The sequence below is a fragment of the Bos taurus genome, chromosome 18 (genome assembly GCF_002263795.3).
Source record: "Bos taurus isolate L1 Dominette 01449 registration number 42190680 breed Hereford chromosome 18, ARS-UCD2.0, whole genome shotgun sequence".
Taxonomy (NCBI): domain Eukaryota; kingdom Metazoa; phylum Chordata; class Mammalia; order Artiodactyla; family Bovidae; genus Bos; species Bos taurus.
In genome coordinates this window covers 58,515,766-58,534,875 of record NC_037345.1, presented here as the reverse complement: position 1 = coordinate 58,534,875, position 19,110 = coordinate 58,515,766, and the positions used below count along the sequence as shown (strand labels likewise).

The following is a 19,110-nucleotide window of genomic DNA, read 5'->3' as shown; positions in this document are numbered from 1 at the left end:
TATGCATTGTTCCTAGCACACCATCAGTCCCTGGTAACTGTCCCTCTCCTACAAAAAGCCCAGTCCTTTTAACATCTTGCCTAATCTGTTCAAGGTCAGTTGGTAGAACATTATGTTTTATAATAGGCTGGACTATGTACGGAAGGGCTTCCTGATCCTACTGACCATGAGGAGTCATGTCCTAGTTTTACATTATTTTCTGCTCTCCCTGTTGCTAATTCACACACACTATTGAATTTTGTAATTCAGGCTGTGTGTTTTTCCAGGAAACGTGGATGTGAATGAATTGTATCTAATGAAGTCAGCCCCTTCATCTCATTGATTCCTTCCCAGAGACCATCATGAAACGCATATGGCAAATGCATTTGATCAATGTATTACCAAAGCCAAGCTCATAGAGCTCAGCACACAACAGGCCAATAAACTGAGAGACTACTTGTTGGGTAAGGAATAGTGACTTTATTCAGAAAGCCAGGAGACCAAAAAATGGTGGACTACTGTCCCAAAGAATCATCTTTGCTGAGTTAGAATTCGGGTTTCTTTTACACAAAAAGATCTCTGTAGCTTCTCTTCAAATCTGGACTTACTGCAGTTGCTGAGTACCTGAACTAAAGTCATCAGAGAATACATAGAGTGAAAAAGGTAAAGGATTTGCCACAACCACTGAGTCTGGGAAGTATGGCTCCATTGCTGTGTGTTTTCTCCAGGATACATACTCTGATACTACTGGTGAGATGTGAGATGTGAGGATAGGGTTTTCTTTCTTTTTTTAACATTTATGAAATCAGTGAGTAATCTTTCTAGAATGAATTCATGTTCTAAAGACCTGACTAATCAATACATATATATCTGGCTTCTAAGCAGTATGAATTTTCTCATGAAGCCTAAGATGTCGTCACACTCACGATATTTGTATGGTTTCTCAGTAGTATGAATTCTCTGACCAACAGTAGGGTGTGCATTTTCAACTTTGAAGTTTGAAGACTTCTACTATATACCACATTCACATAAGTTTCTCTTATGTATGGATTTTCTGATGTTTAGTGAGTGCTGTGACCTGAGTAAAGGATTTTCCACACTCAAAACATTTGAAAGGTTTCTCTATATGTATTCTCCGATGTCTTTTAAGGTGTGAATTTTGACTGAAGAACTTGCCACATTCATTACATCTAAAAGGTCTCTCTCCAGTATGAATTCTGCAGTGACGTTGAAGCTGTGGTTTTTTACGGAAGACTCTTCCACACTCATCACATTTGTAAGGTTTCTCACCAGTATGAACTGCCTGATGACTTAAAACGGTTGACTTTACACGAAAGGCCTTGCCACACTCGTCACATTTGTAAGGTTTCTGTCCAGTATGAATTGTCTGATGCTTTAAAAGGACTGACTTTAAACGAAAGGCCTTGCCACACTCATCACATTTGTAAGGTTTCTCACCAGTATGAATTGTCTGATGCTGTGAAAGGGTTGACTTTATAGGAAAGGCCTTGCCGCATTCATCACATTTGTAAGGTTTCTCACCACTATGAACTGTCTGATGCCTTAAAAGGGTTGACTTTACAGGAAAGGCCTTGCCACACTCATCACATTTGTAAGGTTTCTCACCAGTATGAATTGCCTGATGCTTTGAAAGGGTTGACTTTACAGGAAAGGCCTTGCCACACTCATCACATTTGTAAGGTTTCTGACCAGTATGGAGTGTCTGATGACTTAAAAGTGATAACTTTACACGAAAGGCCTTGCCACACTCATCACATTTGTAAAGTTTCTCTCCAGTATGAACTGTCTGATGACTTAAAAGGATTGACTTTACATGAAAGGCCTTGCCACACTCATCACATTTGTAAGGTTTCTCGCCAGTATGAATTGTCTGATGACTTAAAAGTGATGACTTTACACGAAAGGCCTTGCCACAGTCATTACATTTGTAAGGTTTCTCACCAGTATGGACTGTCTGATGACTTAGAAGTGATGACTTTACACGAAAGGCCTTGCCACACTCATCACATTTGTAAAGTTTCTCACCAGTATGGACTGTCTGATGACTTAAAAGGATTGACTTTACATGAAAGGCCTTGCCACACTCATCACATTTGTAAGGTTTCTCGCCAGTATGAATTGTCTTATGACTTAAAAGTGATGACTTTACACGAAAGGCCTTGCCACACTCATCACATTTGTAAGGTTTCTCGCCAGTATGAATTGTCTGATGACTTAAAAGTGATGACTTTATACGAAAGGCCTTGCCACAGTCATTACATTTGTAAGGTTTCTCACCAGTATGGACTGTCTGATGACTTAGAAGTGATGACTTTACACGAAAGGCCTTGCCACACTCATCACATTTGTAAGGTTTCTCGTCAGTATGAACTGTCTGATGAACAGCAAGGTTTGAATTTCTGCTGAAGACTTTGCCACATATATCACATTTAAATAATTTCTTTCCTGTATGAATTTTCTTATGTCTCCTGAGGTGTGAGCTGTGACTAAAAGCCTTGCCACACTCATCACATTTGTAAGGATTTTCCTTGTGTGCTTTGAGTTCTTGTGTTATTACTGAAGGATTCATAAAATCATTCCCATATATATTAGAAACACTGGTTTGGACACAAGGAGGAATTCTTTGAAGTGGTTTAAATAAGAAACTGTTGTTGACAGACCTCTCAACTTCATTATATTCAGAAATTATCCTGCCAGTTTGAAATATCTGCAGTTTATCTTGAAAGTTAAATCCAAACCTGTTTCCAAAGGGCTTGATTCCTGCATCCTTTCTATCATGCAAATCTCTTCCATCAGGCACATTTCCATTAAGGCTTACAGATGTCCCTTTGTAATTGCTTCTGTCATCTCTCCCCTGACACTCAAAGTCACACATATTTTCCTCACTTTGCCAAAGATGAAAATGTTTGATTTCACAGCTTTCAGGTCTTCCCAGCATCAATGTTTGGAATGTTTCTAGTTTATCACTGTTCGCTTCCAGTTGTAAATGCTTAATCACATGTGTAGGAGAGATATCTACAAGATAAAAAGAATCATAGGTATCCTGCTCACAATAATTCAAAAATAAATGTTTCATGTTGAATATATATTATACCAAAAGTAATACTTGTGCCAAGTTATGAAACACCACAATGATGACCTTAAGTTTTAGAAACACTAAAGGAATAGAATTCTTAACTTAAGAAAGCATAGTATAAATTCACCGTTAAGGTAGCCTAGTTTTAAAAACCATATGCCAAACACACTCACATTGGACAATCTTACGCCAACTCTCAAAAACAGAGTATTTTTCTACCAGGACCCTTAGGAAGGTATCAATCAATAGTTGTCTCAAATTGAAAAGAAAAATATTACACTATCACTGTATTCTCCATACTTACTATACATAAATAAATTCTAAACACAATATTATATATTATAACAGTAAATAATTCTAATTGAAGCTTACCCAATTAATAACTATTCATAATTGGTTGTTTACAATTAAAAACAAATGAGAAAATGAAGAATATGACTAAAACCATTTTTTGGAAACAACGTAGTTTTCTAAATCTGCTCTAGAACTACATACCCAAAAAGAAAAGGCATTTTACAATGTTAACAAGTAGTTATGTTTCAGCTGTATTGCAGAATACACGCTAAAAGACCATCATCTGTAAATGATACATAAATTAAGACGTAAAATATTCACCAGTTTTCTCACAGCCAATAAACAAAGCAATCCCTACCTATGTTGTTGTTGTTCAGTCGCTCAGTCGTGTTTGACTCTTTGCGACCCATGGACTATAGCTCACTGGACTCCTCTGTCCATGGGATTTCCCAGGCAAGAATAGTGGAGTGGGTTGCCATTTCCTTCTCCACGGGATCTTCCTGACTCAGGGATCAAACCTGCATCTTCTGCATTAGCAGGTGAATTCTTTACCACTGAGCCATCAAGGAAGACTGATGTCTAGCCATGCACTATTCTTAATTACCTAGTTTAATGGCACCAAAATATAATAAAGAGTGCTTTGTGTATTTATTGACTAGGATTAGACACAATATTGCTGAAAAATGTTGCAAGTGAAAAGCATACAAGATATAATGTAGTTGAGGTTTGACAGAAAACAAAATTCTGTAAAGCCATTATCCTTCGATTAAAAAATAAATAAAAATTTAAAAAGATAAAATATAGATAAAGTCGTATCATAAAGAACATGACAGAATATAGATATTACCGTTTTTAAACAAAAATACATTTTGAGTATTTACTATAAAACATGTACTACTCACAGCACTAATTTGCTTTAAAAGGCTTGAGGTAAAATAACATGTTTTTCTCTAATCAGAGCAGGAAACACACCCAATTGGCGCACTAAGTGGTAAGAGAACCAGGATATGAATCTGAACCTACAGACTGAGAAAACTTATTTGTAAACATGACGACCCACAAAATGAATAGACTAGAAAATATTTTAAAAAAGAAAAAAAAAAAAAAAAAAACATACAAAGAACTAAGAAAGAAAATGTCAAGGAACATACAAGTCAGAAGTAGTCTGTTTAACTATTATTCAACCATCCCATCTCAAAATGGGTTGTGAGTTATCATGGATGCACAGAGTGATTTAGGTCATGTCCTGAGAAACTTGTTCAATAAATGACCAGATATTATCTTTACAGTGAGAGTATGTAGAACATAGAGGGATGTGATAGGTAAGAACAATGTTTCCATCCATATCAAGGTACTCTGTGACAAATGGTCAGGACAAAGAAAGGGCCTGCGTGGAGCATAGGGTACACAGGTTTATGTCAGATATCAGCTTGTGACTGCATGTCTTTGGGAAAATAACTGAGAGCACAAACTAATATACTGACCTTAAAAGAAAAGAACTGGTTCAGCAAGTTTATGGGCATTATACTATGGGTATGGGACAGAAACAGAGAAATTTTTAAAAATGACTGTGATATATGGAGAAAGCAGGATAATACCTGTTATACTATTTACAATGGAATGTATCCAACTGTGAATTTTGTAAGTTACAATGGAATGCTTATATTCAAGAAAAACATACACAATATTCCAGGATATTGTGTAAGAATCTTATCAGCAGAAATCAGAAGGAAAATCCAGGAAAAGGCTATCTAAACCTGGGTTCCTCTGTCAAGTATGATTAACCTCTCTATTGGACATTTATTTCATTTCTTCTTCCACACATGTTCATCTCAAGATTGAGGAGTATCAAAGAAAAGGAGGGACTGAAACTGACTCTGGAAGACCTTCCCAGTTACAAAAGCCTTTCTGAGGCACCCAACTCTTTTTCGTAGAAAAAGGCTTTATTCTCCTAGACCTTCCCTGAGTTCAAAAGAGCAGATTCAAACAGTTACTAATACACAAAAGGATCATACCATGATCAAGTGGGATTTATTGCAGGGATGCAAGATTTCTCAGTATCCACAAGTTAATCACTATGATACACCACATTAACAGTTGAAGACTAAAAACCATATGATCATCAATAGATGCAGAAAAGGTTCTGACAAAATTCAAGTGCCATTTATGATAAAAACCCTTCAGAAAGTCAGCACAGATGGACCCCACCTCAACATAATTAAGACTGTATATGTCAAACACACAGCTAACATCATACTCAACAGGGAAACACTGAAAGTATTCCCCTTAACAACATGAATAAGACAAGAATGTTCACTATTGCCACTTTTATTGAACATATTTTTGGAAGTCCTAGCCACAACAATCAGAAAAGAAAAAGAAACAAAAGGAATTCAAGTTAAAAAAATTTAAAAAGAAGTAAAACTGTCACTATGATGCCACCGACAGAAAATCCCGAAGATGCCACCGGATGACTACTAGACCTCATCAATGAGTCAACTTGCTGGATACAAAATATATAGAAAACTGCTGCATTTCTATACACTAATAATGATATATCAGAAAGTGAAATTAATCAAACAATCCCATTCACCATTTCATAGAAAAGAATAAAATTCTAAGGAATAAACCTACCTAAGAAGTCAAAAGAACTGTACTCATAAAACTATAAGATGCTGATGACTGATACCAAAGATGACACAAACAGATGGCACAAACATATACATAAGAAGTAGCACTGTCAAAATGACCATACTATCCAAGGCAATCAACATTTTCAGTGCAACCCTTATCAAATTAACAATGACATATTTCATAAAACAAAGAAAAACTTAATTTGTACCAAAATACAAAAGACTTTGATATCTAAAATGATCTTGACAAAGAACAGAGCTGGAGGAATCATGTTCCCTGAGTTCAGACTATGCTACAAACCGACAGTCAACAAAGTGAAAGTGAAGTCACTCAGTCGTGTCCAACTCTTTGTGATCACATCGACTGTAGCCTACCAGGTTCCTCTGTCCATGGGGTTCTCCAGGTAAGAATACTGAAGTGGGTTGCCATCTCCTTCTCCAGCAGATCTTCCTGACCCAGGGACTGAACCTGGACCTGGGTCTCCTGCATTGTAGACAGATGGCTTTACCGTCTGAGCCACTAGGAAAGTGGTATGATGATGGCACAAAACAGAAACACAGATCGGTAGAACAGGATAGAAAACCCAGAAATAAACTAATTTACTTAGTGTCAATTATTCTGTAACAAAGGAGGAAAGAATATAGAATGAAGAAGTCTCTTCAATAAGTGATGCTGGCATAAATGGATAGTTACATGAAAAAGAATGAGATTACAACATTCTCTAACACCACATACAAAAATAAACTCAAAATGTGTTAAACATCTAAATGCAAGGCCGGATACTATAAAATTCATAGTGGAAAACAAATGCAAAACACTGACATAAATGTCAGCAAATTTTTTTTGGATCTATCTCTTAGAGTCATGGTAATAAAAGCAAAATCAAACAAATGAGACCTAATTAAATTTAAAACCTTTTTGCAAAGCAAAGGAAACCAAAAAAAGAACAAAAATTCAACTTTTGGACTAGCAGACTATATATGCAAATAATGATACCTATAAGGGATTTATTTCCAAAATATACAAACAGTTCATACAGCTTGATATCAAAACAAACAAATAACCCAATCAAAAACTGGGCAGAAGATCAAAACAGATACTTCTCCAAAGGAGAGAAACAGATGGCCAACAGTCACCTGAAAAGATGTTTGACGTCTCTACTTATGAGAAAAATGCAAATCAAAACTACAAAAATGTATCACCTCACGCTGGTCAGAATGACCACCATCAAAAAGTCTACAAACAATAAATGCTTGAGAGGGTGTGGAGAAAACAGAACCCTCCTACACTGTTGGAAGGAACATAAATTGGTACTGCCATTTTGGAGAATAGCATGGAGGTTCCATAAAGAACTAAAAATAGAGCTATCACATGAACCAGCAATTCCAATCCTGGGCATGTATCCAGAAAGGATGAAAACTAATTCAAAATGATACATGCACCCCAATGTTGTTAGCAGCACTATTTATACCAGCCAAAACATGGCGGCAACCTAAATGTTCACTGACAGACAAAGGGATAAAGAATATGTGGTACATATATACAAGGGAATATTGTGAAGTGAAAGTAGCTCAGCCGTGTCCAACTCTTTAAGACCCCATGGCCTGCAGCCTGCCAGACTCCCCTGTCCATGAAATTCTCCAGGCAAGAACACTGGAGTGGGTTGCCACTTCCACCGCATAAAACACAATGAAGTAATGCCTTTTGCAGCAATATAGACAGACTTAGAGATTATTCTAATGGATATCAGACAGAGAAAGACAAATATCATGGGATATTATATGTTGAACTGAAATAAATGATACAAATGAACTTATTCACAAAATAAACTCACCAGCATAAAAAACAAAGTTATGGTTACCAAAGGGGATAGTACAGGATGGTGATGGGGGCAGGAAAGGGAGAGATAAATTAGGAGTCTAAATATATACAAACTAATATATATACAAAACAGATAAACAACAAGAACCTACGATATAATGGCTCAGGGAAATATATTGAGTATCTTGTAAACTGCTGTATACCTGAAACACAACATTGTAAATTAACTATACTTAAAAACTGGAGAAGGAAATGGCAACCCACTCCAGTACGCTTGCCTGGAGAATCCCAGGGACAGAGGAGCCTGGTGGGCTGCCATCTATGGGGTCGCACAGAGTCGGACATGGCTGAAGTGACTTGGTGTACATGCATGCATGCATTGGAGAAGGAAATGGCAACCCATGCCAGTGTTTTTGCCTGGAGAATCCCAGGGACAGAGGAGCCTGGTGGGCTGCCGTCTGTGGGGTTGCACAGAGGCACCCATGACTGAAGCGACTTAGCAGCAGCAGCAGCATCATACCTAAAAAGAATGGTTAAAACAAAAACAAAAACACCTCTTGTGCAAATGTTCAAAAGATGTTTCGCAAGGGTGTAAAAACTACTAAATGGGGGAAGCAGTCTATGAAACAAGACATGTTGACAAACTGAATACCCACCAGCAAAAGAATTTACTTGGAACATTATCTTACACTATAGACAAAAATGAACTCAAAATGGTTCAAAGACCTAAACCTAAGTCCCAAATGTATAAAACTCCTGGAAGTAAACATACAGGAAATGTTTCTGGAAACTGGACCCACAAATGATTTACCAGATATAACACCAAAAGCACAGGCCACAAAATAAAACCAGATATCAATAAATTGAACTATATCAAAATTATAAACTACTGTGCATTAAAGTGCAGTGAGTTTGAAAAGACAATCAACAGTAAAAGAGAAAATATGTGGAAGTCATACATCTGATAGTAAATGAGTACAAAGAATATATAAAGAATTTTAAGAGGGACTGATCACCAGTTCCACCATAGGGACCATTTCCCAATCAACCATCCAACGCATTGCAAATACAAAACAGAAACATTAAGAGTAATACAGAAATTTGAACTTAATGATAAAATAAAAAATACCTACAATGCCCAGAACAACAGTGCAGCCAATAGCCTCATAGATATGAGAATGTGAACTTGGACAAAGCTGTCCTGAGATAAATTCCCATACCATTTACAGAGGCTAAAATATATGGTCCTTGATACACATGAACAACACTGTCACGGTGACCTTGACAGAGTCTCCAAAGCCATAAAATAACCTGGAAAGATGTATCGGGCTCTCGTGATACTTTCTCTCTCATAATCCTAGAACATACTGACCACTCTACTGGATAGCTTCAAGTGGTGACTTTGTACAGAGCAAGAAAATAACATTAGGGATAGTGTCTCCATCACAGTTTTCTGTTACCTAGTAAATCCACTCCACAGAGACTCACCAGAGGTTGCCAATTAAACATAGGTGGATTATCACAGCAAGGAAACTAGATAAAATTTCAGACCCTCAGGAATATATTTCAAAGAAATTTAAGAGGAAAAAGGATACAAAGTAAGGAGAATGTAACATCAGGAACAGTTCACATTCCTAGACTGGGTAGGGCAGTACAAGAGTAAAAATAATACAACATGAACGTCAGACATCACAGCATCTTGAGATGTGACCATGCTCTCAACCTACAGATGGCAAGCTAAGAGCCTGCGAGATTCACATATGCTCCCCTCGTAGGATCTAGGATCAAAAAGACGATCTCTCTATCCACTCTCCTTACATTTTCCTAAGTAACAACCACAGAGGATCCAATCACCAACTTGTCCCACTCCTAAACAGAAAAAAACAGCCCTTTTGAAATACTTGTTTTTCTTTATACATTGTATTTTTGGCTACTTTTACATCACTCCCCACTGTCCAGAGCTTTTTCTCCTGCTCCAATGTTGAAATACTATTCAGATCAGAAACAGAAATTCTGGGACTCCCCTGGTGATCCAGTGGTTTAGACTCTGCATTTCCAATGCAGGGGGTGCAGGTTTCATCCTTCGTCAGGGAACTAAGATCCCACATGCAGAATGGCACAGCAAAAAAAAAAAAGTAAACAAGCAAGCAAAAACAAACAAATAGATATTCAGCGTTATCAGAAGAGAGAAATCTAAAGTGCTGTGGATTTTTTAAAACACTGAGCCAAAAGTCAAAAGGTAGAAAATAGGAAATCGGGTTTTTTGGTATTTAACACTTGCCAGTGAGCTTTGTACATGATTAAGCTCTGGGACAACCTCAGATATGACATGAAACAGACACAGCATCTGAAGAGGGTCAGTTTAACCTTGTGAAGCTGTGTCATGCCCCAGTCACCAGAACTCTCAGATGAAAGACATCAGGGCCTCCCAAGGGGGCACACAGGGAAAATGCAGATACCCAAGGGCAGCTCGGGAAGGAAGTCATCCTCACCCACAGATAGCAGGTTCCTATAGGTCTCCAGCATCACGTCCCTGTATAAGGCCCTCTGAGCAGGATCCAGAAATACCCACTCCTCGTGAGTGAATTCGATGGCCACATCCTCACAGGTCAGTCGTTCCTGAAATGAAACCACACGTCACCAAAAGGGCCATGAAAAGTTCTCATTTTCATGCAAAAGAGAAAGGGTAGTAAGGGCTAAGGATTGACTTCGTTCAAGTATGTGTTCTAACAGATCCATGCAGGGGTATCTGGAGAAATTATGGATCTCTAATTTTAATTTCTTATGCTTTGCCCTAAGACCTTATGAGATCCTCCAATTAATATGGATTTTTCATCATTGTTCAAAATCCATGAAATAAATAAAGCTCAAAACTGTTGTGGCTATACAGAAGTGTCAGATATTATGTTCTACCCAGTGAGTGCAATTCATTATCTAGATGAGGTACAACATGAGTGGCATCTTCAGAGATGATGAAATCCACGGCCCTTTCAATGGAAAGGTCAAAACTTTCAGTTATGATGTTGATAACAGCAGCAAGGACCAAAAGCGTCTGAAGGCTTCCTGTTGCTCTAAATTACTATAGTATTACTCTAAACATTAAATAAGTACTTTACAGGCAAGAATCTGTCATCAATGTAATAGCTCATTAAACAATGATCTGTTCCCACCTTACAGAAGAAAACCTGTGTCACAGACACTCTGAGAAACTCGACTCAGGTCAAGAAGGTAAGAAATGTTACATGAAGCACCTGAACTCAAAAGCTTGGGCTCAGCAACTGAAGCTTAAACATCTAACAGTTAAGTAATACAGAGAACATTAAAAGTCCTTTGACAGAGGGCTTCTAAAGAAAACTTGAAAGAAGTCCAAGGTGAGCCTCCTCCCTGCCCCTCTGTCTTCTCTGCAAGGGGAGCAGCTCTCGGGCCTTGGGCCTTCATCCCTTGAAAATGGACACCTGCGCCAAATTAGTCTCTACCCCCTCCCTGATCAGGAGAACCTCCTCCCTGTTGAGTGATCACTGTCCACAGTGGTGGTGAAGGACTGGAGATACTGACCGATGAGAGCCACAGCAGCTTGGCAGCCCCAGGTCCCCCGACCATCTCACTTATTCCTAGCCTCAGCTTCCTAACCAGTGCCATTTCAAAGGACTTTGACACAGCAGCCAAGTTCCCTGAAGCTGGAGCTGCCACAGCAAGGGTGGCTGGCTCCAGGCCTGGAAGTGGGACTGTGTTCGGGAGCTTCATCACTGTTATGCCAGGAACCCTTCTCTCAAACAATAGCTCTTCTATGCCATGGGCTTGGCCCTCAAAGGCCATGGGGCTCTTTTGCCTGATGGTGGTCTAGCTCATCTTCTTCACGATATGAAGGAGCTGTTTCCACCTCCCATAGTTCTTTCTCCTTTGTCTGCCCTGTATGTTCCCTTTCCTGTAACTCCTCAGGCAGCCTGGGGAAAGTGGTGGGCTCAGGGTTTGACAGAAGGAAAACAAATAAATATTGTATTAATATGAAAAAAAAAAAAAAGTCCACGGTGAACAATTTGGACTGGCATGAAAGGTCATTATAGACGTGGATACAGAAACACAACTGTTAGTAATTTACTACTTAAAACACTAACAGGATTGTTTGGAAAATTCCAAGGCCACAGATTATACTGATAACATAATTTCAACTGAAAAAAAAAAGGTGATATGTAGTTTTTAAATCATGATGTCTTCTATCTAAACCACAGACTTGCACATGTATGCATGCTTATCTATAAAAAATTAACTGACACGAGAGGATTTGTCTTTTGACAGATTTTTTTGGACAATTTTATATCATCCTTTTATTTACATGTATTTCAACACCTTTGAGATGATAAAAATGTATCCTTTGTACTCAGTTGAGTTTGTCAACAGGATTCTATACTAGGCTACCAAGAGAAAACAGGTAAAAACAGTAAAAAAAAAAAAGAATACTTGAACTCAATTCATAATAAAATTACCATATACAAAGATATAAATAAAATTTTATCCATTTAAATTTACATAGCAAGGCATTAACAGAAGCCAAAGACTTTCTTTACTTTTTTTTTCCATTAATAAAACAGTGATTTGAAATTAGAAGAGTCATTAGATTATGACAAAAAAAAGTATCACAATAGCAAAGTAAAAAAACTTCTTGGAGAATTAAAAATCATGGCAAAAAAGAATATGGAAAAAAATATAGTTATTAAGCAAGACTATCTCAAGAAACATCATGATAGGAAGGAAACATTCAATACATTCTTTCTGAAATTACAGTGGCATGAAAGGAGCAGTCCAGGGGGCCTGTCTTTCACTACCATACGATGCGCATGGGCAGGGGCCACCGGAAGTAACAGGAGGAAAATCCCAGGGCAAGAGACACAGAGTTTGTCAGAGAGGTGAAACAGGTAGTACTCATGTTTGTGAGGACATGGAAAGGTGAAAAGTGAAAGGATGGAAAAAGACAGTCCATCCTACAGAGAGCAGGAGAGACTGTTATATCAGACAAAATAAACTGGAAAAAAAAAAAAACTGCAACGAGATAAATATTGTATAATGATAAAATGGTCAATTTACCAAAAAGCTGTAACAAGTAAAATATACATATACATCTAACATTAAATATCTCAGAAAATTGAAGCAAACATTGAACAGGCATGTACAGACCACATGGCCCAACAAAAGCATAAAACACATGTATCTCAAGGACACATAAAGCATTCTCTATCAGAGACCACATGTTAGGCCAAAATTAACCATCTTAAGAGACTGATAGCAGGAAAGTATCTTCCCTGACAACAATGAAATAAACACAAGAAAAAAAGAAAATTCCTCAAATGTGGACATTAAACAGCTCACTCTTACACCACAAATGGGTCTAAGAAAAAATCACATGGAAATTTTTAAATACATGGATGAAAATGAAAAGAAAACATTACAAAATTTATAACACACAGAGAGCACTGTACTAAAAGGAAAGTCTGAACTGTTAAATGCTTACAGTAAAAAACAGAAAAGATCTGATATCTGAAATCTATTTTTAGACCTTTAGGAAGCAAAAAACGGAAAACAAACTAAACTCGTTTAGCAGAAGGAAACATGTAAATAAGAAAGATTAAACCAGAGATACAACAGAAAGTAGAAAAATACAAAAATCAACAAACCAAGAGTTGATGTTTTGAAAAAACTATGTAGGAAAATCCCCACCTAGACTAAGGAAAAGAGAAAAAAAGATTCAAGTAACTAAAAACAGATATGAAACAGAAGTGAATACAACTGAGGTCAAAGAAAGTTTCTAAAGATAAGGAAGTACTATGACCAATAATGCCAATAAATGACAGAATATAGGAGATACTGGCAAATTCTCAGAAACATACAAACTATTTTACTTATTAAGAAATAAAAAAATTGATAAGTGTTGAAAGTGAAAGTGTTAGTCACTCAGTCATGTCTGACTCTTTGTGACCTCATGGATTGTAGCCCACAAGGCTCCTCTGTCCATGGAATTTCTCCAGATAAGAATACTGGACTAGACAGCCATTCCTTTCTCCAGGGAATCTTCCAACCCAGGGATGGAACCTGGGTCTCCCACACTGCAGGCAGTTTCTTTATGATTTGAGTCACTAAGGAAGCCCATTATAACTAGAGAGATTTAAAAAGTAGTCAGAAACCTCTAAGAAAAATACAGGACCAAATTCTACCAAACATTTACAAAAGAATTACCACTAATCCTGTAATTCTATGGAGCAAGCATGATTCTAATAGTTTGCTGATTTCCCAAAGACACAAGAAAGGAAAACTAGAAACCAATACCCCTGACAAATACTGATGCAAAATTAAAATACTTACAAACCAACTTCAACACATATTTAAAAGATCTGGAGAAATGGAAACAGAACAGATGGGGGGGGGGGGGGGGGAGGAAGGAGAGGGTGAGTGAGATGTATGCAGAGAGTAACATGGAAACTTACATTACCATATATAAAAGTAGAGAGCCAATGCGAATTTGCTGACTGACTCAAGGAACTCAAACAGGGGCTCTTTAACAACCTACAAGGGTGGGATAGGGAGGAAGATGGGAGGGAGGGCACATATGTATACCTATGGCTGATTCATGTTGGTATTTGGCAGAAAACAACAACTTCTGTAAAGCAATTATCTTTCAATTAAAATAATTTAAATAAATAAATAAAAAGATCTGACACCATAACCAAACGGATTTTATTCATATAAGGCAAGGAGAAGTCAACATACAAAAATCAATTAATATGACACACTACATTAACAGATTAAAGGGGAAAAAAAAAACCAGGATCATCTCGATGAAGGAAAAAACCATTCGACAAAACTTTGACAACCTTTCAAGATGGAACACTCAATAAACTACAAACAATACATTATACCAACATCAACATAATAAATGCCATTATGAAAACAGCACAACAATGGGGAAAGAATGAAAGCTTTTCCTCTGAGGTCAAGAAGAAGGCAAGGATGCACACTCTGCACTACAGTTCAACAAAGCACTGAAACCCTTAGAGCAATTAGATGAGAAAAAGAAATCAAAGGTCCCCAAATTGAAAAAGAAGTAAATTTATCTTCTTTCCCACAAGACAAAGTTTCATCAGTAAAAATCATAAAGATTACAAAAGAAACATACTATATGAAAAAAGATTCTTTAATAACCAAAGGATCAATAAACCAATTAATTCATTATCAAAACTGCCAAGACAATCTTTATAGAAGCAGAATAAAACATGGTGAAATTCATAGAACTATTCAAAGAGCAAACAGCAAAACTCTTGAAGAAGGAAGATGGAGGTCTTTCTATTTCAACAACTATTACAAGGTAATCAAGGTGAGGTGGTACTGGTATAAAAACAGACAAATAAACCAACTGAACAGAACACAGTACTCAGACATAATTCTTTGTGGATATGTAAAGTATATTCACAAGGATGTCAAGATACACAAAAGGGAAAGGACAGGCTCAATTGATCTGATTCCCAGATTTGACCAGCTACTGTGCACACACCTGACTTCCACATGCAGTTTCCTTACCCTGGTTGACAGCAGACAGCGCATCCAGATAGGCCCTAAGCAATCCCTGCTGCCCAACAGCACTGAGACCCTGTCTCCAACCCATGGGTGAGAAGTTCGGCCCAGGATGGTGCCCAGGGGAGCCTCCTCACAAGGGCCAGGTCACCGGGTCATGGGGAGATGGGATCTAAGTGGAGACGACAGGGCCTGAGGGAAGGCCCCAGGTGAGTGTGCGTGTACAGGAGTCACACAGGACACTCCAGAGTCAGACATGATTAGCGAGTCCAGAGAAGGGCATTTCAGGAAGGACAGACTAAATATGACCTTACCTGAGAAAGAGCCATGCCTCACTCCTTTTCTTTCCTCTTCCTTAACTTCAGGGCTTCCTAGGCAACACGAGTCTTCAGAGGTCTATTATCAAAGTTGAAAACATGCTGTTTAATGCTTAGAGTCAACACATCCTCTTCCTGAGCCCCAGCCACACACACAGCGAAGCCCTCACCATGAGGAACAGACAGTCCCCTGTGGCCACTGTCTCAGGAGGGACTCAGGACAGTCAAAACCTGCAGAGAGACCACCATGGGACATTCCCACACTTTCCCTCAGATCACACTCCCCTCCTGGTGAGGCCTCATGTACACAGCAGCAGGAGGCACCTCTGCTGACCAGGCAATCTCCTTCAGGTCACACAGCAGGCCCTGATCCATCCCCACTCAGAACAGAGCATCCCCTCCTCAGCCCAGATCTGAGCCCTCAGGACTGGGAGGACTCAGAGTCCTGATGCTCAGTGAGGGATCCAGACTGGAATCAACTGGGGCATCTTAAACACTCTCGAGCTGTGGACCAACACAAACTACCTGAAGGGGAATCTCTGGTCAGAGGGTACAAAACGTGTGTCGGGAGCCGCGTTAGGCATTACTGACAAAATGGAGGCACGGCCCCAAACCCCTCTATTTGTCCCACAGGCATGGACCCGGGATGAAGGAGTTAGGTCTTGTGATTCTGACCTGTTTTTTCATTTCCTCGGTTGAGTTGACTGAAAAGAATGTTAAGGTGCTTATTGTCCTTGAGAGGAGGATGAGAAGGCACAAAGCCTTGTGCAGTTGTGCCCAGAGAAGAATCCATAAAGTTAACCATTGACATTTGTTCAAGGATCTTTACAAAGAGTGTTCCAGGATGAGCACGTAGGCCACAGCTTGAGGCCATGGGAAGGATTGTCATCTGAGATCTATTTGTGAGGGAAATGTTTATGGCAAAGGAAGTTTGCTGAATTTAGGGTTTAGGAATAATTAAGAATAGTTAGAAGCTAAAAATTTAAGGAATGTTGTAGTGCTAGCATATTTTACTATAGCTTATAGAGATTAAGAATTTCAGAGATATTAACAGCTAGAAGCCATTTCAGGAGATAGTGAGCTTAGAATGCTAGGGGCAAACAGGATTTAGAAAGATAAGAAATAAACTGAGGAATGTGGTATGCAGCCCAGACATAAGCATGAGTTACAATGTAATCACAAGTTAAACAGGATTCTGAGAGAATTGCTGAAGCAGAAACTCTGTTTGAAGGGCAACAATGTTTTATGGAGACAATAAATCTGGGTGAGGGGAACTGAAAATGCCAAACTTCTGACTTAATGCTTTTGTCAAAGTATAAAAGAGAACCTGAAGCTTGAAATAAACATGCAGTCCCGTACCTTGAGTCAGAGGCTGCATCATCCTCCGCCGACACTGCTCATCTCTTCAGGCTGATTCCCTGGCTGCTAGAGCTGGACTCCGGCACATGTGTATGCAAAATGTGTCATCAATGAAACGTGAAGCCCGGACTGAGCACCATTCAGAGGAGAAAAGCACCCCCCAACTCTCTTTTTCTTTCCCAGCCTTACTAAGGTGTAACTAACAAAAATGGTATAAATGTACTGTGTACAAAGTGATCATGTCATAGACTCGTACACTGAATAATTATTATACTCGAGTAAGTTACACATCCACCTATGAGTACACTGTATTATTTCTCTCTGGGCGAATTTCAAGGATATAGAAACACTACAGGCAGCATGCAGTACCTCAGATCCCCAGACCTTACTTATTTTACAATTGAAAATCTCTACTCTTTGACTACCAGTGCCCCATTTCCCCTTCCACCCGGCTCCTGGTAACAGCCTTATTACTTGATGGCTCTATGAGTTTGACAATTCTAGTATCCACATAGTGTCTGTCCTCCTTTGTGAGGCTTATTTAACTTGGCATAATGTTCTCTAGGTTCATTCATTCTGGCATAAATGCAGGATCCTTGATTTTTATATTTATATACAGAGATAAAATAGTTCATGAATATACAGTATATAATAAATATTTCTATACCACACTTTTGTAACCTATTCTTTCGTCAAGAGACATCTGGGCTATGTCTATGCCTTGGCTACTGTAAATCCAGTCACACTCATGGGACTGGACATATCCCTGAAAAACTGATTGCTTTTCCTTTGGATATCTGTCAGAAATGGGTTTGATTGACTGTAGGCCTGTAGGCCTGTTCTAATGGAGAAGGCAGTGGCACCCCACTCCAGTACTCTTGCCTGGAAAATCCCATGAATGGAGGAGCCTGGTAGGCTGCAGTCCATGGGGTTGCTAAGAGTCGGGCAGGACTGAGCGACTTCACTTTCGCTCTTCACTTTCATGCATTGGAGAAGGAAATGGCAACCCACTCCAGTGTTCTTGCCTGGAGAATCCCAGGGTCGGGGGAGCCTAGTGGGTTTCTGCCTATGGGGTCGGACAGAGTCGGACACGACTGAAGCCACTTAGCAGCAGCAGCAGGCCTGTTCTATATTAATTTGTTAAGGAACTTCCATTTTATTTTCCCACATAGCAGTACCATTTACATTACCACCAACAGTGCAGTTAAGATTCCGTGTTTTCTGTACTGTGCCTGTATGTGTGCTTACTAGGGGAGGGACAGTAGTGGATAACAGAGAACACAGCCTGGCAGCAAGACAGTTGCAGCTGCATCTTCTAGAGGACAAGCCTCCAGGCTGCAGATCACTGTGGCATCGCTGCCCTCTGATTTTTTGGAGCCATCCTCCCCTACATCACAGGAGTTTATGACTCTTCTCAGGTTGGGCCCAGAGATCGCTATCGAGCAGGACCACCTTATAACAAGCATTCTGTGATCTTAACCTTAGTACTCCTATTTTCCCGGCGGGACTCAAACAAACTTACAAACTTTCATGGTGTCCAACAGAGTGTCCACAGAGCCCACAATGAGCCTCTGACCCTCTTGTACAAACACAAAGCATTCCAAGCCCTGATAACTCATGCATGAGGCAAAATACAAAGAGGACACCCAAGGATCCACAGACACAAGACACCATATTTTCATTTACAGTGAGTGATCCAGGTCAAACATCAAAATCTCCAAAGACTATGAAAACGACGGATCATTCCAATGATGCACATGGCCCACTGAGACCTCAGCATCTTCCAAGGAAACACTCCAGATTCTCTTGGCATCTTCCCAAATGCACATGAAGCTTTCTTCACCGGCAACCCCAAGTACACAATGATACCAAAGTTGATGCAAAAAATGACCTGAGATGTTCCCTGTTACTCTATGGTGCCTGCCTGCTAAAAGAGCCAACAAAAGCCAGGGAGTGAGTGGATGCTGGGGGCACCTGCTAGAACCAGCCCCTCAAGCCCAAGGCTCCCATCCTCCTGCACACACAGGTATCTGCGGGCTCAGCCCAGGC

General features: G+C 39.2%; 1 protein-coding gene and 1 pseudogene across 1 annotated transcript in view; one reads left to right on the top strand and one right to left on the bottom strand.

The window, feature by feature from the left end:
* Positions 1–436: 436 nt before the first annotated feature.
* The window catches only part of LOC506495 (zinc finger protein 160), a 32,962-nt gene continuing 14,288 nt past the window's right edge, over positions 437–19,110 (bottom strand). The window contains exons 3-6 of the mRNA XM_015458304.3: positions 17,062–17,133; positions 15,700–15,781; positions 10,318–10,444; positions 437–3,015 (exon numbers count right to left, since the gene is read on the bottom strand). Coding sequence (XP_015313790.3) covers positions 1,019–3,015; positions 10,318–10,444; positions 15,700–15,714 — 2,139 coding nt within the window. The 5' untranslated portion in view covers positions 15,715–15,781; positions 17,062–17,133 and the 3' untranslated portion in view covers positions 437–1,018. The remainder of the gene's footprint in view (positions 3,016–10,317; positions 10,445–15,699; positions 15,782–17,061; positions 17,134–19,110) is intronic.
* Positions 11,220–11,669, top strand: LOC132342895 (ATP synthase F(0) complex subunit C2, mitochondrial-like; annotated as a pseudogene).